The sequence below is a fragment of the Ursus arctos genome, unplaced genomic scaffold (genome assembly GCF_023065955.2).
Source record: "Ursus arctos isolate Adak ecotype North America unplaced genomic scaffold, UrsArc2.0 scaffold_14, whole genome shotgun sequence".
Taxonomy (NCBI): Eukaryota; Metazoa; Chordata; class Mammalia; order Carnivora; family Ursidae; genus Ursus; species Ursus arctos.
Genome location: NW_026622808.1, coordinates 29644627 through 29668947, shown reverse-complemented (window position 1 = coordinate 29668947; position 24321 = coordinate 29644627). Strand labels below are relative to the sequence as shown.

Here is a 24321-nt window from a genome sequence, read left to right as displayed (position 1 = left end):
CAAATGCAACACTGGTGCCCTTACAAGTCAAGTCAATGGCAAAAACGGCATCAGTGGTATAACGAGAACTTGATTCAGCTCGTGACCTTATTTAAAGCTACCAAAAAAAAAAAAAAAAAGGACTGTTCAAATGTGTTTGCTTTTTTTTCACTGTACTCATTAAATCTCAATTATTTAAGAAATTGCTGAAGGAGGGGAGCCTGGTGGCTCAGATGGTTAAGCGTCTGCCTTCAGCTCGGGTCATGATCCTGGGATCATGGTCCTGGGATCGAGCCCCACATCGGGCTCCCTGCTTGGCGGGGAGTCTGCTTCTCCCTCTCCCTCTCCCCTCTGCAATTTCCCCTGCTTATGCGCTCTGTCTCTGTCTGTCAAATTAAAAAAAAAAAAAAAAATTTCTTAAAAAAAAAAGAAATTCCCGAAGAAGCAGGAAAAGATCGTATTTGGGTTTGTTCCAGGTGCTTCTCATGAGGAAGAGAGTGTGACCTTGACCTTGACAGATTCAGCAATGAAAACCTTCATCATGTTGTGGAGCATATGGATGCTAAGAGGGGTTGTGACATTGGAGGGTCCCCTGTGAAGAGACAGGCAGGAATCCCTCTTACCAAACAGGCCATTAATGTCTAAGGGGGTGGGCCTTTGGCCAGAGCACTCAAGGGCTCAGTTCCCAGTTTCCTGAGGGGGTTCCTAACACCCAGGTGGTCTTCATGAAGTCCTCCCACACCTGGAACTCTCCACTGGTTTAATACACAGATCAAAAGCATTTTACACCAAAATGCTATTTGTGACACAAGCATTATGGGCTGTTAGGAGACTCAGTGTTGAACTTAGAACAAAGGTAAATAAAAGGTCAGTCAACTTAACACCTAACCACCCCAAAAAACCAGATGGGCTGATAGTTAATTACATTTATATAGACTCCGATGGTCTTTTTAGAATAGTGCAGAGAGGAGGAGAAATCCGTGTGCAAAGCTACTGACACACATAAATTCTAGTCGGCTGTGGAGTTAAATAAGAAGTTAACTCTCCTAGCTTAATCCCACAGAAAATTACTCGTTTGCAGGCAGACTGTCCTCCGGGAGTACTTTTTCATTTGCGGAGTGCTAATCCCTCCCTCCCTCCCTTCCCTTCTCCCAACCCAGAGAGGAGAAACATAAAGTGTGCAGCCAGGACCCTCGTAAAAACGAAACGCTTCCAGGAGAAAGGGCTGGCTTACCCTGTCCCAGCTGAAACACAGGCCCAGTCGATCCAGCTGCCTCCTCATGTGCTCAATGTTACTGTGAAACAGAGGGAAGAGAGTTTGGTTTTCGGAGGGGGGAAAGCCACAGACAAACCACACTCTGAGACTGTGAAGGGAAACTGCAGAAGTCTAGATTATTCAAGAGGGCTTCCAATGTTGCTTTGCCCTGGCAAAAAAATATTAATTACCGAGAATCAATGAAAATATCAGCGCTATTAGAATTAGAAGACACCTATTCTCCAGATTCATAGAGAATCTACTAGAAACCACAATGGTCTTTGGCCCTGGGGACTGGCCCTTCCTCTGGCCATCACAGGCAATCCCTTTGGTATGTGCACTCCCGGCCCACCCAAACGTCTGTATCCTGCACTAATTTAAGCCAAGCATTTGTAAGTTTAAGTTCGACTGAAGGGAAAAACCCTAATGGGCAAATTGTGGAAATCCAAAAGAAACCTGCTTTCGTGCTTATCAGTCAAAACCTAAAATCTAAAACTGTCCAATAACTGGGATGGGGAGAAAAGCAAATGAATCAACTTTAATATAATATGAAATAAGGTGATACATCATTTTTTTCTCCCCCCAAGGTGATCTCCGCTTAGCCAACAATACCTTATTTTAGGACAGGCTTTGTGCTAGACATTTTGCAGAAAAGTGCTTGCTATGGACAATGTTTGTGTCCCCTCAGAGTTTGTATGTTGAAACCTGATCTCCAAGGTGATGGAGGTCATGAGGGGGAAGGCCTCTTGAATGGGAGCAGTGCCTTTATGAAAGAGACGCCAGAGATCTTCTTTGCCCCTTCTGCCATGTGGGAACACAGAGAGAAGATGGCCACCTGTGAACCAGGAAGGGGGGATCCTCTCCAGAAACCAAATCTGCAGGTGCCTTGGTCTTGGACTTCCCAGCCCCTAGAACTATGGGAAAGAAATATCTATTGTTTATAAGACACCCAGACTATGGCATTTTTGTTACAGCGGCCAATGAAGATGGCGCTTAATCTTTACCCATTCAGATGCGGTAGGAACGATGACTATCCCTCTTGTACAGACAAATAAACTGAAGCACAGAGACATTAAGTAACTTTCTCAAGGTGATTAGCAAGCAAGAAGGAAAAGCAGAATTCACACCGAGGTGCCTGACTCAGGGACCATCTTCTTAACTGCTATTTTCTCGGGGGGGGGGGGGGGGGGGCGGGGGTTGGCAAACTTCTTCTGTAAAGGGCCGGATGGTAAATGTTTTCAGCTTTGTGAGCCAAAGGTCTATCACAACAACTCAACTCTGCCCCTGTATCATGAAGGCAGCCATAGACAATATGTAAACAAATGGATATGTCTGTGTTCCAATAAAACTTTATTTACAAAATCAGGCACGGCCGTATCTGGCCCACGGGCCCTAATTTGTCAACCCTTGATCTGGTTACATCAATTCTGTGCCATATTTGATCTACTTTATTCGACTATCTTTTCTTCCTTTTTTCATTACTCTCATTTAATCTAGAATTAACCATAAATGAAAAAGTGGGAACTAGGGGTTAGGAGAAAAAAAGAGAAGTGGATGGTACAGTGGATGTTTTTACAAAGTAGCCTCGGGCAAGATAAAGCAAAGGGAGGTCAAAGACAATGGGGACAGGCCCTGGAACTGCCCTTCTAGATTTCTTGCGGTGCAGAGTGGGGAAAGGCCCCAGATCTTTGTGAAAAAGGCTGACAGAGAGCCCAGAACATTCCGCTGGGTTCTGGTATGAGGGATGGGCACTGCTGGCCATGTACATGGAAGCCTGAGGCACAGGTGGACTTGGGAATGTGTCCCCCTTGGAGAAAGCTATCCCCAAAATATACTGGCCATATATTTCTATATTGAACGTCTAAGTTCCCCTTGCTCTGGAATGGTGAAGGCAAAAACTAACAGAATTCTCAGAGAAAATTACAATGTAGAATTCGGATACAGCTCACACTGTGGTCAAGCAGATGAGAAGCATTATAGAAATTTAACAAATGCAACTCTCTCCTCCTTTTTCCTCCCAAATGCAAATACTCAAGGGAAGAATCACTTTGTAAGAACAAACCATCAAAATGAACACACGAATGAATACCCAGAACCTTCTTTGGGACTTCCCAGTTAAGAATACAACACGCTACAAGACAAACGCCAATATATACAATCCTGTTCATCGCCTGGCTGACTGCGATGTTGTGTTTGCTTCGCTATCCATTTCTCATGCACGGATTAAAACCTTTTTTTAAGGTTTCTGTACAGAAGTATTTGAAGACGCCTGTAAATACATACCTTTGCGTCCAACTTTCTGGATGTAGATTCCTCTCAATCGCTGCATTTTCAGCAGGCAGTCCAAAGGCATCCCATCCCATAGGGTTGATGACCTAGCATCCAGAAAAGAAACACCAGTCATGGCGGACTGCTCATACCGCTATCCGTATTGTCTTTCGGGCCACAACAGGTATTCTCTCCTACTAACATGTTGTAGCCCTTTCTGGGTGATTCCAGGCTATGCTTCTGAAAGCAAGCTGGCTACGATGACACATGCAGAGGAGAGCATTTAGAAGGTTATACACCAAGGTGCCCAGAGCCGTTATCTCTGAGTAGACTCTTCTTTACGACTACTCTTTACTTTCTTCTTTTTGTCTGTATTGTCTATAATGAAACCAAACTGTTTTTCTAAAATTATAAAATTTTTTAAATTTCAAAAATACATATATGTGAAAATGTATAGGCATTTAAAATGCTCACCTCGTATTACTATCTTCAAATGGAGGAACTGTGCCATCCAATATGGTAGCCATGGCCACATGTGGTTATATAAATTTAAACTTAAATTAATTCAGATTAAAAATTCATCGGTCCCTCCGTCGCACTAGCCACCTTTCAAGAGCACAACAGCCACTTTGAATCACTCCCTGTAAGATGTTCCTATTCTCTGAAGAATAGGGAAGCCTAAAATCTTAGAGCTCAAAAAGGCTTTTGAGATCCATCCTCCAGCCCTAACCCCCTTTAATTTCACAGCCGAAGCAACGGCGGCCCAGCAAGAGTGAGCAGCCTAGCTGGGTCACACCAGCAGCCATCACCTTCAGCCAGGGTTGGCCAGGAAGGCGTTCATTTCCGCAAAGGGACAACAGCCACAGCTGGCAGCTTCTGTCCACCTGCCTTAAGTGCTGTGACCCGGAACCATGGCTTGAAACACGTACTGTGGCACCAAGGTACAGCCTTGTTTGTAATCATACGGACAACCTGAGCTTGTGTTCACACACACCACCTTGGGATAACGGCGAATACTCAGAGGTATTTACCAGTACCACCTCATCACCCATGCATACCAAAACAGGCCATTTTCCGTTAAAGAAATAGGTCTTGCTTTCTTTTATTAAAAAATTCTTCCCTCTGATACATGAAGTAACACATATTCACTATAAATAATTGGGTACAGAGAGAAAAAGATTCAGAAGAAAGCAAAACTCACTTGTAATTCTACCAGACAGCCATAACCAGTTAAATTTGGTAAATTTATATCCAATTTTTAGATATAGGAATCATATTATTTACATATATATAATTATATATATATAAAAGATAGGGATAATATTACTTTTATATACTTACATATACTTATTTTTATATATACTTTTATATATACTTATTACTTTTATACACTTATCTATAAATATATAAACGATGGGGATCATATTTATATTTAGAGAGATAAATATATATATTTATAAATATATATTTTAATATATGTAAATATATTATATTTTTATTAAATATATTTATAAATATATATATTATCTCTTATTTCTTTCCCACTGTGCAGCTGGGGTTTTCTTTCATCTTTCCGTCTGGCCCAAGGACTCTCCCACGTGCTCATGAGTATCGCCCACGGCCATCCTGCCTCAGGTCCACAGGCAGCTATGATTCCAAATGTCCCAAACTGGACTTGTCCCCCATCCCGGTCTCCAGATGTGTTCTCCCCTTCGTCCCACTTACCAGGTGGCAGGAGAACAGGCCTGCCTCCCCCAGTGCTTGGAGCCACTTGCCTCAGAGTCACCCTTCTGTTGGACACATTATTCGCTTTAATGGGTTTGAAGAGTCTGATGGAATATTCCATCTGAAGCCAAAGGCCAAGCACCCGCAATCAGAGCCGCTCAAACCCACTGTGGCAAGTGAGTGGGAAACGCCAACAAAGGCTCGCTCTTCAGGAGGCTGTGTGGTCTGAGGGGAAAAGGCCCAAACCCAAGGCTGACACTTACTAGCAGTGGGACCCGAGGCACGTCACTGACTCAGACTCTCAACTCTCACTTGCGACTAAAAGCAGCCACCTTGCATTGTCGAGGACCACGTGCCATGTCGTGGCGCACCCTGCATGGCGTCCGGTCCGGGCACCCGAGACACAGGGGTGCCGGCTACATGGCAGCGGCCGTCATCTGCTACCCCCGGTCTGCAGCACCCACAACATGGCACATCACTGGTTCCCTCGGCAACACTTCAGCCGTGTCGCTGGCCAGAGGTATCGCGGTGGCCATCTGACACCAGGTAGGGAGACACCGTGACCTCACACCCGTCCTGAACGTGGGTTACTCACGACAACTGTCGGCAGCACGTTGGTGCCACACATCGGAAGTTCTTAACCAAACCGAACGGACCATGAGGTTCAAAGGGCCGGTCATGTACTTGGCCTTCTTTCCCATAAAAGGGGCCCAGCAGTTCCTTCCTGCATAAGTCATGACTGACAGCAGGTGCTCCGCCTGAAGGGAGCCCCACTCTTCCTGCCGCAGCTGGCCAAAGCGGGGGTAGTCCGTGAGAAGGCAGCCAGCTGGGTCCCGGGAGGGAAGAGCCCTACCTCGCACTGCCCTGGACGAGGACACACCGCCTCGGACATCTGGCCACGTCAGAGGTGGTGGGGAGTCTGACCCACTCAGATCTGCTTTCTAGAAGGGTTACAGAGCTGGTGAACAAAAGGCACCGTGGCGTGCTCCAGCTGCTACTGCCCCGGGGAGACGGCTTTGCCATGTCCTACTGGGAGGGCCTGCATTTCCAGCCCAAGATGACATGACTCCCAAGCTGTCCCTCGTTCAGCCCTGCATCCGCACCCCTCCTGAATCTGCTGGAAGAGGGTAGATGTCTTTTACTGGATGTTTCTCAAAGTACAAACATAATATGAGCTTACTTTAACAAGTGAAACAACATAATTTGTGATACATGAAAGCAAAGCCGACCCTCTCCCCCTGGTCCCGACCCCCATTCTCAGCGCTCCGACTTAACTGATAACACCAGCCTCGGTAGCCCTCCACGTCCTGCTTCTCACTCAAGCACAGACACGCAAACATAGGTACACATACGGAGGAGAGCTGGCTGGTTTATTTTTATGGAAACAGAACCTGTGATACTCTATGTCATGACCTATGTTTTTTTTTCATTTAACACATCAGGGACATCTGTACAAAACATGTACGTGTGTGTGTGTGTGTGTGTGCACATTTGCACATGTGTATGGCTTTGTAGAACATATCCTCCCAGCCCCCGGGTATATCTGTTCTTTGTAGCGTGAGGAACCCGACTAGACACAACCCAATCCAGCTGATCTTTCAGACCCAAGGTCTCTCTGCCTCTTGCTAAATGGGGCAGACCCAAAACGCGTCACCCTTCCGGACCGCGTCCCTCGCCTTCTGGGACCTGCTCCTCCTCCAACTTCACACAGCCCTGCTGTGGGACTGCCAATCACAAAACCCACCCCCACCCCCCACCCCCGGTTACACGGGCCTGAACGCCTCTCTGGGCTTGTCTGTTGCCTGTCGGGGGTGGAGGTGGGATGCCACAAAGATCAGGGAAGCGACAGCACACTCTCTTCACTTCTTTCTCCTGGGCCCACAGGAACAAGGACGTGAGACCGACCAGGGCTCCAGGCGACCCCCGCCTTCCGCCGGGTGGAGGTGTCTGAGAACACAGAGCTGACATGGGGACCGAGACTGGGGGTACTGACATGCTGCCAGGACCTGGCCCCAGTGTCCACGGGCTTGTTTCCTGCAGCACCACCTTTCATTCTGTGAGCTACACTGGGGTCTATAAACACGAACGACCCCCTCCCCCCTTGGCTTAAGCTGGGCTGGGCTGGGCTGCAGTTCCTGATGGCCAAGAATCCTGAGTAAAACAAACAGCTTTTAGGATACAGCTTTCTCTTCAGCATCACTTAAGCCATGGATGAAAAACATCCCCTTGTATTAAACTATTAAGCTTCACAGTTTTTTTTCTCTATTTTCCTTTAATTTGCAAAAGCTATAAATAAATAAATAAATAAATAAATAAATAAATAAATAAATAAATAAAATCCCACTTCGGGGATTTGTGCTGGATTACTAGAAAGTTCTGCGGTACTTCCATGGACTACACGGGAGTGTAATTTCCAGCTGTGCCTGAATTCTCCTAGGGCTGCTTCACTGGCAGAAAAAATGTAACTGTTGTGTAACTGCTCCAGGAGAAGGGGGAAAAACTTAATTACCACTTGGTTTCTTTGTGGGAGCTGCCAGAATGGCACCGGTTCAACGTTCCTGCCTATTAACATTCTGTTAGACGCCGTCCGTATTTTTAAATAAAGTCAATACAGAGACCGTCACGAAAACCAGTCTGGATTTACGTAATATTTTTCTATTTTTGTTTTCAGATGAAATCCACATGAAAGGATATTCTGAGCCCACATGTTACCCAAGCTGTCTATGAAAAATCAAGTTAGAAAATTGTAAAGCTTCTTAATATTCCATTCTTATCAAAAATCGACAAAAAAGCAAATGCCTGCCCTGGAATACAGACTGTGGGAAGGCCTTTTGGCATCTTGAAGGCAGAACGGCTCTCTCCACCAAGGGAGGGATCACTGGAATAAACGTTCCCGTGAGCCAAGTTTCTACGGAACAGGAAAGGGGTCCTATCACTCCTAGACCCTGGGTTTCCAGAGACCCAGGGACCAAGTGCAGAACTCACTGTAGTGCTAGGAGAGGATTCACGACTGTCAAGGGGGAACCAAGTGAAGACCTGTAACAGGATCATGAAATACCAAGGCTTGTCAATTTCTCCGGTTCTCTCTGCTGGTCAAACTTTTACAGCCCATTTATGTAAAAGATACCATGTCAAGTGCTTCCTTTGCCAGACTCCTTCGCCTCTTGGTCTCTTACACATAGCCCACATTGAATACCTTCGATCTAGGTCCAGGATGCCTGCTTTCTTGCCTGCGATTCCCTGTGGCCAAGACCGTCCAAAACATTCACTGGAAGGAACTCCAAACTCTTTTTTCGTTCTCAAATTCCTACTCCCTTCTTTCTATCACTGTAACTCGGTTTAACCTTTAATGCTAGGGCCCCCGAGCCCTCTCGATTCCCTAGGAGTTAACTCCTCTTGGACATGAGTGCTTTCTGCAGAAAGGAATCCAGAAAAAGTGCTAGTAGCTCTAACTTGGAAATCTATAACATAAACTTCCAGTGTGTGAAAAACCGTAATTTCCAGCTGTTCTTCTAACAAACACTCTACGTATTTACGACTGAGTGAGAAGCTAAGGTGGACAGCAAAACCACCCCCAAATCCGGAAGAGCGGGATACCACCGCCGCCCCTAGACCAAAGGAATCAAGTGGGAAGCAGAGGTAACACAGCTCCAAGGCCGAGATCAAGTATAAAAACTGAAACACGAGGGTCTGCCCAGATAGAACTGGATTCCTGAAGATGACACTGACCAGGGCAGAGAGAGAGAAATTCTCTGGCTTCTCCTTTTCTCCTGCACTCCAGTCGTGCCAGAATTTCTTTTGTCCAAAACCAGCTGGAGGCCAGCTACCACCAGGGCTTGGGAAACGTGGTCTACGGGGGTCAGTCCTTCTGCTGTACAAGGCAAACAGTGGGTGGAGCTGACAGCCAACTGGCCAGGGGCCAGCCCGGGAACACCAGCAAGACTGCAAACCTACCACCATCGGAGATATCAAAGGGGAGTCAGGGCCAGCTATGGACGAGGGGCAAACACAGGGTTCAGAGACCTGGCAAGTCAGACCAGAGCTGGGCAGAAGGCGAGGCCTGGGAGCTGGGGCGAGTCCAGCCTCTGGTGGGGACAGAGTCACGTGCCCATGGCTCACCCTGACAGGGCCTTCTGCCGCCCCCTGAGCTGAGCCGTGGGCGTCTCAGGGTTGGCAGGCAGGATGGATGGCAAGCAGACGAGAAGAAAGGGATACAGGAGAGAGCACAGTTACAAATGACAACATGCAGACAAGGCTCGGAAGGGATACACACTGATACGTGCCAGGGATCACTGCCCAGAAGGGCCTAGTCAGGGAGGGGGTGATCAGAGGGGACTGCAGCCTTATCTATGTTGTGTTGTATTTTTTCTTTTTAAAGGGGGGAATATGGAATGTTATGTACAATCTTAAAATACATTTTTAAGAAGGAAAAAAAGAACAGGCAAAGATACCGTTCTCCTTCCAACACAGGACATAAGATCAAGCAGAGGTAAGAAAACTCTTCCGGTAGAAGGGAAGGAAGCTGGGGCAGCTGGTCGTCTGCCTTCCTGATGGCAAGAGAAACAGCACAATTGTTGCTACAAAAGGGCCAACCTATTCCCTAGGAATGACCAGCTTTCTCTCCTTTCATCATAAAACAAAACTTTAGAGTTGAAACCAATGCAGCTTCTAAAGGAGAGCAACCATGGTTACTGCCTCTCAAAAAACTGCTATTTTCAGAGAGAGGGATGGTTTCTCTGGAGTAGATTCAACGCTTTATTTCCGAGAAATGAGAAACACAACATTTAATTTTGTTTAGCAAGTGTAATAACCCACCGTTATTACAGACCGGGGATCAAAATCAAGAGAATACTTCAGAGTAAAGAACCCAAACGACAGTAGCTAGGACCAAAACAGAAGACCTCCCCTGGGAAGGTGCAGAGACGTGACACACAGATAAATCAGCCGGTTTCTGATCAAGACACTGGACCAGCAATTCATCCTTCCCTTCAAATGACATCGGAGAGGATAAGCCCTGGAAATCCACTCTCTACTTTCAGAAGGTGCCTAGGGTCAAAAATTTGAAAACTAAATGCCATGCTATGCACCCTCTGGGCACTTCAAACACACTTGTTGACTGGCGGGCCGACTGAAACTTGATGAAACATGTATTATCATCCACTTGCTAAGAACTCCCTTTGCTTCCTGATATTTAGGGATAATCATGTTATGATCACGCAGCAGCCACAGAGCCTCAATTTACTCCTCCTCCGCAGTGAAGAGCAAAAAGGCCCAAGCAGAAAACCCGACTTGGGCAGTGTGCAGAGGCTTCTAGCCTGAGACAAATGAGTCCGAGCCCAACCCTGAGTGGGACCGGGCACCTTGATGTTGTCATCACCCTGCTTCTGGCTGGGAGGGTGCCAGGGAGACCAGCCGGGGTGGGAGATGGGTCATGTTATTTTCCAATCCCCTGTGCAGACAACATACAAAGACATGACAAAAGCACCATATGTGCTAGGCTTTAAATAGGTCATTAGACGTTGTATGAGTTCAAGAAGAAGCCAATTGGCAGCACAGCCCTTTTTGATTCTTGAAAGAGAATAATTGATCTCTGGCTTCAAGAGGCCCCTGCTTAAACATCCAAACATCAGGACTAACTTATTACTGCTACTATTAATTGCGAGATACCAAAGGGAAACTGCATTACCATTTTTCTCATTGATCACTTCACAGGAACCTCGCCACAACCTGTGAGGTCAGTCGGGCAGGTATCACCACTGTCATTGACTAAAGCCCCTATTTCCTGATCATCACCCCCAAACCGCCTGCCTCTCCACTTATAAAGTCCACATCTAATCTGTGCTGTGTCCGTGGCCTGGTCAGCTCTTTGTGAAATTAGCCTTCCCCAAGAGAGCTGTAATGGTCATGGCTTTCAGGCCTGTCTCCATGAACGAGTGAGAGCGCGAAGGGCCACAATGATCCACCTGCACTCTTGTCTAATTTCTCTCCTTCGGACGACTTATTTGCAGCTCTAAGAGGAATCCAAAGTAAAAGCAGCCCTGAACTTACCGAATCATCATTCTCATCCGTTCTCAAACCCAAATTACAATCTGTGGTCTGGCTGGGCTCACAAAATGCAAGGACGAACCACAGACTGGGAGAAGACATTTGCATTGCATTTAGCCAACAGAGAATCAGTAATCCAAACTGTATAAAGAATTCCACAGAGCAATACGAAAAAGACAAGCAACCCAAGAGGAACTTGGCAAATAATGTGAGCAAGGCAAACAGAAAAGAAGAAAAGTAAATAAGCAACAAACATATGAAAATATCTCAGCTTCACTAGGATAGTACTCAGGAAAATGCAAATTACAAACACAAGTAGATGCGATTTCCCATATGACAAACTGGCACAGACTAAAAAGTCTAACGTTCCTAAGTGCTGTCGAGGATGTAGGGCAGTTACAAACGTCATTCATTGCTGGTGGGAGTAATAATTGGCCTTGACAGTTTGAAAAGCAATTCAGAAAGATGTAGTAACGCTGAGCTATGTACACTCTATGACCCAGCAATGCCACCTCTCCCACAGGCTAACCAGTCAGGTACAGCGACGTTCACTGGAGCAAAAATTTGAAACAACCTAAAACTCTATCCATGCAAAAATGGATAATTAATTACTGTCATAATTATAAAGTACTTATAATGGTTGAAATAACTCTAGAGACATAATCAGGATAATCCTTGATACAAAATACCAAGTGAAAAATTAGGTATCTGATATAAAATTAAAAACACAATACTACATATAAGTGTGTATGTATCCCTAAGTAATAGAAGTGTTCCATAATTTTTTAAAGTATCCTGTTTAAACTAAAGTGGACAGACAAAAAAAAGAGAAGGCAGTCCAGAACAGAACTGGAGGTAAGGTAGAGAAATTCCTTGAAAAACACAACTTAAAAGTGACACAGAAGAAAACAGAAGCTCTAAACAGACCTATAGCATTAAGGAGATAGAATCGGTCATTTTAAAACTTCCCTCAAACAAAATGGCGGGCCCAGATACCAACACTGGTGAATGGTATTAAACAATAAGGAAGAAATAATACCAATAATACACAGTGCTTTCAGAAAATAGGAAGGGAAAACCTTCTAGTTTGTTTTACGAGACCAGCATCACCCTAACTGCAAAACCAGACAAATAAGTTAAAGAAAAGAACATTTCAGAGCAGTATCTCCCATGCGTGTAGGGGCTTAACCAATTATATACAGCAATTCATGCATTAAGAAAAATACATTATGGGGGGCGCCTGGGTGGCACAGCGGTTAAGCATCTGCCTTCGGCTCAGGGCGTGATCCCAGCGTTCTGGGATCGAGCCCCACATCAGGCTCCTCCGCTATGAGCCTGCTTCTTCCTCTCCCACTCCCCCTGCTTGTGTTCCCTCTCTCGCTGGCTGTCTCTATCTCTGTCGAATAAATAAATAAAATCTTTAAAAAAAAAAAAAAGAAAGAAAGAAAAATACATTATGACCAAATGAAATTTGCCCCAGGAACACAAGGTTGGTTTAAAAAAATTTTTAAATCAATCAACAAAATATATCACATTAACAGAATAAAAGAGAAAAACTTTATTCCATCTCAATAGATGCAGAAAAGGCATGTCACGAAAATCAACACCCATTCATGATAAAAACTCTCAGCAAAGTAGGAATAAAGGGGAACTTTCTCAACCTGATAGAGTATGCAAAGATGGAGTGGGGCAGGGAAAGTTTGTGGAGTAAACTGGGAAGGAGAAGCCAAAATGCAGAAGTGCCTGGAGAGTGAGGTCTCACTGAGAGCAGAGTGTTTCAAGGAGGAGGAAATGGTCTACATATTTCACGTTGCTGAAGCTGAGAAAGATGAGGACAGGGCCACATCCACGGAGGTCACTGGTAGCCTTGAAGGGAGCAGAACTACCGCACAACTCACTCCACCTTTTACTTCCCATACTGTTCATGTAACTCAGAATTATTTCACGTATCTCCACTCAAGAACAAAGCAAACCAGTCAAGAAATTAACAAGTTCTAGAAAAAGCCAAAGCTTGCTGAATTCTTCTTAGGCCTACTGACTGATTTTGGACCTAAGACTCCAATATTTCCATTTAATATTATAGAAATCCCAGTGTTCAGAATAAAGCTGATACTCAAGAATGAATGAATGAATGAATGAATGAATGGATACACACGTCAGACCCTGCTGTTACTCCAGATTAGATATTCCTTCCTTCTTAGAGTGAGGACCATTGAACTTGACCTGAATCCAACCCCACTCTATCTCTGGGACCAGTGCCAACACTGGGAATGGATTTGAAAACAACGGCAAGCTCAACAGGCTTTATGTTATCGACAATTACATTGAGATTCCTGTTTCTCTTTTGCTGTATCGCGTAAAAAATAGCTGGACAAGTTTTCACCAAATTTGGAGTTACAGATGGGAGAAATTGACTTACATATGGCTTATGAAAATTAATAAATTAATTTCAGCAGAACCTGGAGGATACCCCAAAATGACAGCTCATCATCTTAAAAAGAACAACTGAAACTTAGAAACAAAGAGAACCCTAGGTGCCTGTTGACCGCACAGACTCAGCCACTGTAAACCAAATAACAAAGAGTGCTTTTAGGCACCCATCAAGTCATAGGATAGGTCATAGAAATTGCAGGCAATGTTTTACAGTCGAGCTGCTTCTGAGGAGGTGACTCTATAAGCTCCAGGCTGAAGAGAGCGGGGTTCGGTTATTAAATGATAGTGACTGACTTCCCAGAGTAAATCAAATCAATATAAATAATAATTGGAGCCATCACTTATTAAGGGTTTATCGTCCCAGACGCACGTACTATCTCATTTAACCTGCACAGCAATCCCATAAGGCAAGAATTACTGTTGGCCCTGTTTTAAAGATGAGGAGAGGGGCGCCTGGGTGGCTCAGTCGTTAAGCGTCTGCCTTTGGCTCAGGGCGTGATCCCGGAGTTCTAGGATCGAGCCCCGCATCAGACTCCTCCGCTGGGAGCCTGATAAATAAATAAAGATGAGGAGAGTGGGGATTCAGAGCCACGAAATGACTTGTGCAGGGTGTCCCTGCTGGGTCCAGCCTGACCTTGGGCTTTAGTTACTACAGAAGTCTCCTTTTTTTTTTTTTTTTTGAGATTTTATTTCTTTATTTAACAGAGAGAGAGAGACGGCCAGCAAGAGAGGGAAGACAAGCAGGGGTTGTGGGAGAGGAAGAAGCAGGCTCCCAGTGGAGCAAGGAGCCCGATGCGGGGCTCGATCCCAGGACCCCAGGATCACGCCCTGAGCCGAAGGCAGACGCTTAACGACTGAGCCACCCAGGCGCCCTCCGTTTTGTCTCTTGGGCCTGGAACTCCGCCTTGAGCTTCCTCTGGAACATCTCGTCCCATCCAGGGGAATCAGAATCCCACCTACACCCCCTCAACCACCTGCACCCTCTCATAAATGTACAATTTTGCTATAAAAGCTTCATCTTCAGCAATTTGCCTGCACTCACTAATTGTCCAAAATAAGTTGGCGTAAGTAAAAACCCGTAAGAGAAATCTAGCCGAAGAATCACAGTAGGACAAAGAATTATACTTTAGGCAAAGAGCCAATTCACTCTGCACCATCTCTTTCTAATAAACACCTCAGCAATGATGGAAAGCAGCGTCTGGGGAAAATAACATCCGACATAAACCAGGAAGACAAATACCTTTGACTATTAAAGTAGAACACCATCTCTGCGTTTGGTAGTATAAAGTTATTAACTCTTCAAGTGACAAGGAGCCATTATCATTTGCCTTCCTTTTTAGGAATACTTCTTGCCAATGTCAGCTCAGCATAAATTTTCAAACCAATTGTGAAAACAGATGCACGTACGTCTCTACAAGAAAATCTTCACAAAGAACTAGGAGGTGGCAGATGTCATCTGTATAGGCCCCAGCAGGTTAATAACAACAGGAACAGCTGGTGGGAGTGCCAGGGACTGCGTTAACGATTGCCTCTCTGGAGGAAAAAGCCCAAAGTTGTAGCATTTGCTGATGTCCGTGGTGTAAATACTCCTGCCATGGCTGGATTTCAAGCTCCTGGGGTGACTGATAAACACAGAGTTGGACAGATGTGCACAGTGGGCTCTCAGGAGCTGTTGTGAACAGGCCCCAGCCAGCCGCTGGTGAGCGCTAATATCTACTGGTTACATACCACGTGCCAGGTATATGCTACACGCTTCACAGCCGTCCTCCTTGATCCTTGTAACAGGCCAGTGGGCAGGTGCTGCTTTATCCCCATTTTACAGAAGAGGGAAAACTAGGCCTTAGAGAGGTTAAGTAACTAGTCAAAGGTCACATAGCTAGTACGTGTTAAGAGCTGGCATTCGAGTCCCGGCCATCGTGTTCAGTGGTCCGTGTTCTCAATCCCGCCTCTCTGTAAGTGTTTAGAGACAGTACTGTGATCATTCCCACCCCATTTTACAGATGATACACTGCTAAAGAGTACAGAGTAAGCTTTGGGGTAACTGGCAATGGCGTGAAGGGGACTGACCCACAACGGCCAAGGAAGGGCCTTTCTCTTCCTGTTTTGGTAAATTTCACCTCAGCCATCAAGACCCATGTCAGACGCTCTCTCTTAGTGGAGCCTTTTCCAAACGCCCCAGAATTGTTACTCTGCAGATATTTCTTTCCTGTTGAAAATGTTAATTTTTCCATCATAAAATAATCCATCCTCACAAAAGGATACAGAAAATATCAAACAGAAAGAGAAAAATCTCTTGTGGCCCCACCTCCTCCTCACGGCATTTGATCCCTATCTGTTCTATTGGACTCATTCCCCTACACGATGACTACCTATTATGTGTTTTATCCCCACCAGACTGTGAACTCGTCCTGGGAAGATGGCCCGTGTTACCAACATCTGCAGCTACAGTTGACGCCACCCCCACCCCACCTCCATCCCTAGCACAACATCGAACACACGGCGCCCCCCCCCCCACCTTCCATTAATCCAGACGCTTTATTAGGTCTTCTAACTCATAAAAAGAAACACTGGGCTTTTCGTGTTTATCGTCAAAGCTGTCCTAATTTTAACTAAAATCGGTTCTCTTCATTTGTCTTGACCAGGTTAATGACATTCTTGCTGCCCTAGGTGGGGCGGAAAGGGAGGGGGCTGTTCCAGCAGCCATCTTTCCTTACCTGCATCCCTCGCATCTTCTGGAACCGTGCAATGGTGTCGCTGATGGTGTACACACGCACGTGGCCCATGTGCAACTTGCCGGAAGGATAAGGGAACATGGACAGTATGTAAAACTTGGGCTTTGATTTCTGGGAAAGAATTGACAAAGAATGACAATGAGCATTTCTTGAGCATTTACTGGGACCCTACACGCACATAAAATATTGGCGCTGTACTCGAGGTAATAGTTTAACATTTTCTGAAGTTCCCTTTAAAAAAAAAAACAAAAGGCACCTAGGTGGCTCAGTTGGTTAAGCAACTGCCTTTGGCTCAGGTCACGATCCCGGGGTCCTAGGATCGAGTCCCGTGTCAGGCTCCCTGCTCAGCGAGGAGTCTGCTTCTCCCTCTGACCCTCCCCTTTCTCGTGCTCTCTCACTCACTCTCTCTCTCAAATAAATAAATAAAATCTTTAAAAAAAAAAAAAGCGGCTCCCATAATGTAAACCGATAAAAATGTCAAAAACCAAAATTCAAAGTCCTCGTTGAAGCTGAAGAATGTCCAAAAGAATGCCAAACAACCTCAAAGTGCTAATTACCCACATATATATTTTTAATCTTTTTTTCCCCCTCTTTTAAAAGCTTCTCTTTTAAGACAGTTTCTATCTAGGTCTTAAAGAACTCGATGTTTTTCCAAATGAAGCTCTAACGAATATATCCGTATAATTCAAGGACACGATAGTTGAACCACACAGACGTGACATCTCTAAATCCCCTGTAGCTGTGTTCGGACTTGGATTTAGCAGGAAGAGCAGGACCCCGAGGCACCAGCCTGGGTCCTGGGTTTCTCGGCTGTATTGTGAGCTTATCTTTCAACAGACAAAGCTGAAATGGGAGAATAATGAGAAAATCACAGCCAAAGAGGCGAGAAGGTTGTCGTTTCCCACGGGCGATCTACAGACAGCCTCACACTAGGGTTAGAGAACCTTCCAGCTGCCAAAAACGCAGCTGCATGACAAGACACAGAAAAACAGTACCTGCAGCCAAACGGAATGAACCCAGGGCAGGGAGTCCTTCCTGGACGGCTGACTTTGGGTCCGTGCACCGCCCAAGGAGATAAGGCTCCAAAGGAATCGTGGTAGTCATTTAATTGACTCCTAATTAGGGGTCTGTGGTTCAAGGGCAAGGGCTATGTTTTAATCATCTCCCTCTCCCCGCTCCCCCTGCCCCACATCACTTCATCCCACCCCTACCTCCAGCAGAAGTTTAATACCCGGGCCCACGGAGCACTTATGACCAAAGGGCATTTTTTCCCCAGCTACACAAATCCTGTCCAGGTGACAGAGGCATTCCCCAGCCTTAAATCCTCTCATGCAGGGCTCTCTGAAGAAAGGCAGAAGAGGTAACTGCTGTTGTTTGGTCTCTGAGGGTCGGGACCTTCTGATATTACCCCTCTCATGTATTTCCACCTTCTGTTCTTCTCTCTCTGCCCTTACTCCCTTCCTGCAGCCTTGCTAGAGTTCTTTCACGTTTTGCTTCTCCAAAAGTAATGAAAACAAAAGCGAAACAGAATATTCGTGACCATTCCTTTGTGTATGCAGGGGCGGGGGGGGGGGGTGACATATTTTTTGCTAAGTATTTGCATGACTGATCATCGACACGGCCAACTATAATCAGGGGAGCGGAAGACACCAGAAGCCAGATTCTTTCCAAATCTCATCTGACCCCTTGCTTTATTAAACTTCCTTCAGCAAAGAAGTTAAGCGAACCTTTCACGGGGCCACTAGCATGTGGCAAAATCAACCAGAATTTTCTCTGTACTGCCTAACCTCTAGAAATTACCAGCAGGTGGTTAAGTCGAGCTGACTAAAGGAAGAAAAGGGAAAAGGGAATACACAGGAGTCTGGATAATACACAAACCGGAAAAGCACGTGATGCTCCAGTGAGAACGGCAACTGATTTACATAAATGGATGGAAAGCAGCACGCAGATCACGCACTAACTGGAAAGTGCAGACCCACAACCCTTAGGAAAACCTCAGCAGACGGACAGGCCCTGAGGTGTGGAGTCCGTGGGGACTCACGACTTGCTGTCTTTAAGAAGGACAATGACAGATAATCGTCTCAACTTGTGAACTAGTCCCTCAAAGGAGGCGCAAGACCTTACTCTGTCACTCAACGCGGAATCAGAAGCAAGCAAACTGTCCACTCCGTTTGAACCTTACTCCTTCTTGCAATGAATGAGGTCTATTGCCTTTTCTTGGGGCATTTTTAGGGACGTGGGAAAAGAGCTATTACAGAGCTCTTGAGGATCTGAAAAAAAAAAAATCAATAAAATCCCTGATATAAACCATTTCTTGTTTTTTTCTTTTTTTTTTTTTAAGATTTTATTTATTTATTGACAGAGAGAGACAGCCAGCGAGAGAGGGAACACAAGCAGGGGGAGTGGGAGAGGAAGAAGCAGGCTCCCAGCGGAGCAGGGAACCCGATGCGGGGCTCGATCCCAGGACCCTGGGATCACACCCTGGGCCGAAGGCAGACGCTTAACGACTGAGCCACCCAGGCGCCCCACATTTCTCGTTTTTCATTTTAAGTTTTTACATTAAGCCCATTTTTCTTTTATTATAATTGCCTTGTTTTCGTTGTAGTGACATATCTATTTTTTTTAATATTATGTTTATTTAACAATTGCTCTTACCCCAAACATCTTCCACATACAACTTCTTCATGACTATCTCTTTTTGGGAGGTCTGTCCAACAGAGATTTAACGTATAGCACAACTGAGTGATTCATTACATACTAACTAAGCCAAACTCCAAAATGGAGCTTACAGAAGATATGCAGAAAAGCACCGCTGGCAAAAGTCTTTAATATTCATGACTATTTTTGTTTATTGCAGAAAAGGTATTCGGCTTGCTTCGTGTCCCTGCCTTTTGCATTTCTGTGTGAATGAAGTCATTTTCCTCCGTGATAATGAAATGAGTTCCGTCCTCTGGGGATGGCAAGAAGGAATTATGGGAGTTTATGGTAAAACTGAGCAGGAATCTGACTGAAGGGGAAATTTTCATAATTATATAAAACTATAAGAATGTAAGCCTTTAAAAGAAATTAAGACGGTAAGTGATGGGAAGAGGATGGTTTTTATAAGTGGGACCTGTTATTTTTGCCAGCTTCTGACGTCAGGAGAAAGGTTAACTTTTGCCTCTTTACAGATCACGTTCCAAAGCAATCGCAGAGCCTGGAAGGGGCAGACAGAAGGAGCCCGGGGCCCTAGTTCTGCCCCCCAGCCTTGCCACTAGCTGCAAGACCTTGGGCAAATTCCTCTGCCTTTCTGGGCTCAGAATCTAAATCAAAGAAAGGTGAGGCAACAGAAGGTCCCAGGTACATATCCCAATAAATTACCAAATCTCCCTCTGAGCCTGTTTTCTTACCCCCAAAAAATCCCCAGGGTTATTTCAGGATTAAATGAAGTAATAGATGGAAAGATACTCAAATGCTCATTCAGTGGAACTTCTTTTAATAATGATGATTATGGTGATCACGGCAAGACATTCAACTCCTGGAAACCCATCTGGGTGGACTTTAAATAGACCTAATACCGGAGTGAAGTCAATGATAAATGCTTCAAAATCCCGATATCCAGTTGTATTCTTAGTTCCTGACAAAGATACCACACATTCTGATCCTCTTGGATCTTTTATTAATGTAACATTTCCATTCGTAAAAATGTGTTGGGCCACGTTTTCTCATTCGATTCTCAAAACAATTCTGTGAGACGAACAGTTTAAAGAATCTGAGGACCGAAGAGGTTACGTGATATGGCGGCCATCACACTGAGGTCTTGAGGCCGAGCCCACGGTACCACCGTGGCTCCAGACCGGCCACGTGGCACCTTCTCTACCTCACCATGCCCCAGTACAGACCCTAAGAGGATGCCCCAGGGGACCACCCCCGATATCCCTGCAGCTGCTTCCCCAATTACTGATACACAGTTTATGTTGAACCATTTAATTTTTTTTTAAGATTTTATCTACTTATTTATTTATTGAGAGAGTGAGAGAGCGCACACATGTGCGCACACATGTGCACCCACATGAACGGGGGGGGGGCGTGTGGGCAGAGGGAGAGAGAGACTCCCAGGAAGACTCCACACTGAGCACAGAGCCCCACGCGAGTCTCGATCCCACGACCCTGAGATCATGGCCTGAGCCAAACCAAGAGCCAGAGGCCCAACTGACTGAGCCATCCAGGTGCCCCTTGATCCATTTAATTGTTAAAAAACAAAAAAAACCCATATACTTAAGAAGAATGAGATGCCACAAGAATCAGCAAAATACAACTTTAAAATGCGTGGAGGCCATGAAGTTATAATCTAAACCAAAAAGAAAAAAGAAGAAATGCTAATTTTATTCTCCTCATTCAGAATTAAACTGCTCCCTAGTTTGTTTCCAAAATACGTTCGGTTACCTGAGTCTGGTCAGGTTGACATGAAGGCCCTTCGCGTCCTGCTGAGGCAGAAGTCAGGCTTTCATTACACAGTCATGCACCCTATTCCAACCTTCCTTTTTATCATTCCACTTGTTATCCATCACACCTCTCTCAAGACCAGATTTTCTTTCTCACAAATTTCCCCAAAAACATCCTCTTCCTTTTAATACAAATAACTGCCGCCAGCATTATTCACAGTGATCGATCTCATGGAAGGAATGAGTCTGAACAGAGCGAGAATCGGGAGATGGGAAATGGCCAGTCCACGGAAAAGCAGTCTCGTGCAGTTATTATTTACTCAACTGCTTGCCTTTGGCCTCATCTCTTTAATTAAATGTCGAAGGTCTGTCTTATTTGGCAACTATTACAAAGGGATGGTAGAATTTAAGAGTAAACTATCTTATAGCACTTGGCTCTGATCAGATTCAACATTTCATGTCACAAACCACATCTCCCATTTGTTATTTTGACCCATATCAAGGGGTAAGGGCTACCACAACCAAGACTAATCCCCGACAGGCTGGATTCCCATAGGAGCCAGCCCCCAATATGGCGCCCCATGGAAACTGGGTACAACCAAATACTTAAGATCATTAGAAGTAGAGTGCTGAGCTGAAGCATCCAGAGCAGAAGTCAAGGGGTCACTAACTCACACAGCTGCCGCTGCCAGGTGGGATTCCAGACCCAGATCACACCAGGGGAGGGCTCGTACCTCCCAAACCACGATGCTGAGATGGCAGAACCAGGTTGGAGGCCAAGGCCTATGCCAGCGGGGAGGCAGCTGCTTCTTAGAATATGCAGATTCAAAGTTCCACAGGTGAGGGGTCCAGGTGTCCACTCCTGGACTTCCAATCTGACCCTGCTGGATCCCTGTGTGCTGCCCCACCATGTCATGGACCATGAAGGACACAACCCCCGCTATGGTTTCCTGTCCTGATGAGGCTCCCCAGTAAAAGCTGCTCCAGAATGCCCAGTGTGGCACCACACCGAAACCCTTCTAAGCACTATCCTTGTCTGATCTCATTTACCCCTCGCAAGCACCCAAGGAAGCAGGGGGCACTACTATTAGCACTGTCCGTAGCAGATAAGAAAACTGAAGCACAGAGTCAATCATTCAGTTCAAGGTCACACCCTGAATAACTTACTTGAACTTGGGCAAGCTGACCCTGGAGTCCAAGTCCTTAGCCCCTCTTCTCTACCCTCTCAAAACCCCTCAGAATACTCACATCGGCTTCTGAAATTTTGGAGGCCTGTTCTTTTATTCGGTGATGCCACCATTTCTCGACATCCTTTCTTGTCTGCAGTGTGTACTCTTTCGTCCACTCTCCCGTGGCACTGTAAATACTTCTGGCACATCCCGGAATCACTCGCCTTCCCCTGCTGATGATACCTGGCCCACCATCTAACTGGCTTTTCAGAAAAGAGACACAAAAGCCCAGTCTCCGCCAAGCAGAAGCCATGCTGCAGAAGTTGGGAAGATCCTGAAAAAAGAGGGCAGAAAGCACGCTTAGGAGCTGCCCAGAACCCTCTCGTGAGTTTGTCCTCCCGATCAGTCTGGGGTTCCCTGAACACTCGCATGCTTTCTTCTTATCCTTTTGATGACTTCCTTCCCTGAAAATGACACCAGGAAAACTTCAACTGAGCTAAACACAAACTCTTTAATGGAAACTATAAAGGCACTCAGTGTTCCCAAGTGCCAAAGACACAAAACTCCCACAGGAACAAATGGACACCACCAGCTGGGCCAGCCCCCTGCCACAGGCTCTCAGTCCCCCTTCCCCATAGACCCAGCCCACCGGCAGGCTACCCGTCACATCATCCAGGCTTCAGAGGAGCTCCAAGCACATGTTGGCCTGGCCCGAGGCTCTATTGTCAGAAGGCATATGAACACCTGCCTTCCCGGAGATCCGGAGACTTGGCGTGACTACTAGCATTTTTCATACATATTGTAAGTTCCATACACTCATAAGCTGAGCCAAGAAATAACTATTATTTATAAGACTGATTATTCATTTAATTCTTCATTCACCAAATATTTATGGAGTGCCAATGGGTCCACACACTGTTCGAGGCACTGGGGATACAGCAGTGAACAAAAAGCAAAGTCGCTTCTTTCGTGGCACTTACATACTAGTAAAGAAAAGCAGGTAAAGAATACAAACAAATAAATACACATGTATGACAGTGGTGAGTGCCACGATGCTTCTGGAATACAATCCACAGGATTGGGTCCACCAGGATATCCGGCTGCCATTCAACACTCAACTTGAATGTTTCACTGGTTTCCTCCAAAGGTGAATTCCAAAAAATGACCTCACGGAAGCAAGTTTCATATCTCATCATAGTCTAAAAGGTTGAGGTGACAGTTTGTCAAATATTTAAGATTTATGACGAAGGAGCCTAACCTTTCTGCCTTCTTACATAAGACCATGCGAGAAGCGCTATAGTGAAGAAACAGATGTAAAGCCAAGAGAGAAGTAAAGGAAGAAGCTGGCACTTGAAGCTGGGGTTCATTGTCTGATTCTCTCAAAAGTTTCTCTGTAGCTGGGGCGCCTGGGTGGCACAGCGGTTAAGCGTCTGCCTTCAGCTCAGGGCGTGATCCCGGCGTTACGGGATCGAGTCCCACATCAGGCTCTTCCGCTGTGAGCCTGCTTCTTCCTCTCCCACTCCCCCTGCTTGTGTTCCCTCTCTCACTGGCTGTCTCTCTCTGTCGAATAAATAAATAAAATCTTTAAAAAAAAAAAAAGTTTCTCCATAGCTACTTGTGTTTGGCCTGTTTTCACACAGGTACGGGGTCACGGAAGCTGCCCAGAGAGTTTCCTATAAGCTCACACAAGCGGGTTTCACATTCACAGAAAACGGCCCCACAGTGTTGGCATTTTACAAGATGGTCTGCCGAAGTTCTTGATATACCAAGTCTCACTGTCTCGCTGTATTTAACACCTCTTGCTTCCTTGGGGGTGGAAACAGAAAGACCAAAAAAAGAAAGAAAGAAAGAAACCCACAAAACCCAAAAAACAAAAACCTCCCTATCCACTGGGCTTGGCTATTCTAAAATATGTGGATGTGACTATAGATATTAGGGTGAACTATAGGAAAACGGTTGACTATCCACAAGCCCATAGGACCAACCTACTATATAGACACTTTGTACACTGGAGGCAATGACATTTATTTTTAAGGGTTGGGTTTCTCCATAATTAGAACTATCCGCAGGAGTCATGGAGTTTATGAGTTTATTCCCTTGCAAAGTCAGCATTTCCCTATCTTTACAAGCCAAAGACTGCTCAATTAGCAGAGGGCACAGATGCCTGACATTTCTCTTCAGGACCTCATTCCCTAAGAACACATAAGGAGACGGTTCTGGGCTATTCCCTCCCAACAGAAACAATAGGAAACAATGAAACTATAAAAATACAAATTAAGCTGAACCACAGT

At 45.5% G+C, this 24321-nt stretch overlaps 1 protein-coding gene across 2 annotated transcripts in view; it reads right to left on the bottom strand.

Moving 5' to 3' along the window:
- The window catches only part of LARS2 (leucyl-tRNA synthetase 2, mitochondrial), a 143926-nt gene that overhangs the window by 116821 nt on the left and 2784 nt on the right, over positions 1-24321 (bottom strand). For both annotated transcript variants that reach the window (XM_026500640.4, XM_044384796.3), the window contains exons 2-5: positions 22110-22364; positions 16420-16548; positions 3518-3609; positions 1214-1274 (exon numbers count right to left, since the gene is read on the bottom strand). In XM_026500640.4, coding sequence (XP_026356425.2) covers positions 1214-1274; positions 3518-3609; positions 16420-16548; positions 22110-22343 — 516 coding nt within the window. In that variant the 5' untranslated portion in view covers positions 22344-22364. The remainder of the gene's footprint in view (positions 1-1213; positions 1275-3517; positions 3610-16419; positions 16549-22109; positions 22365-24321) is intronic.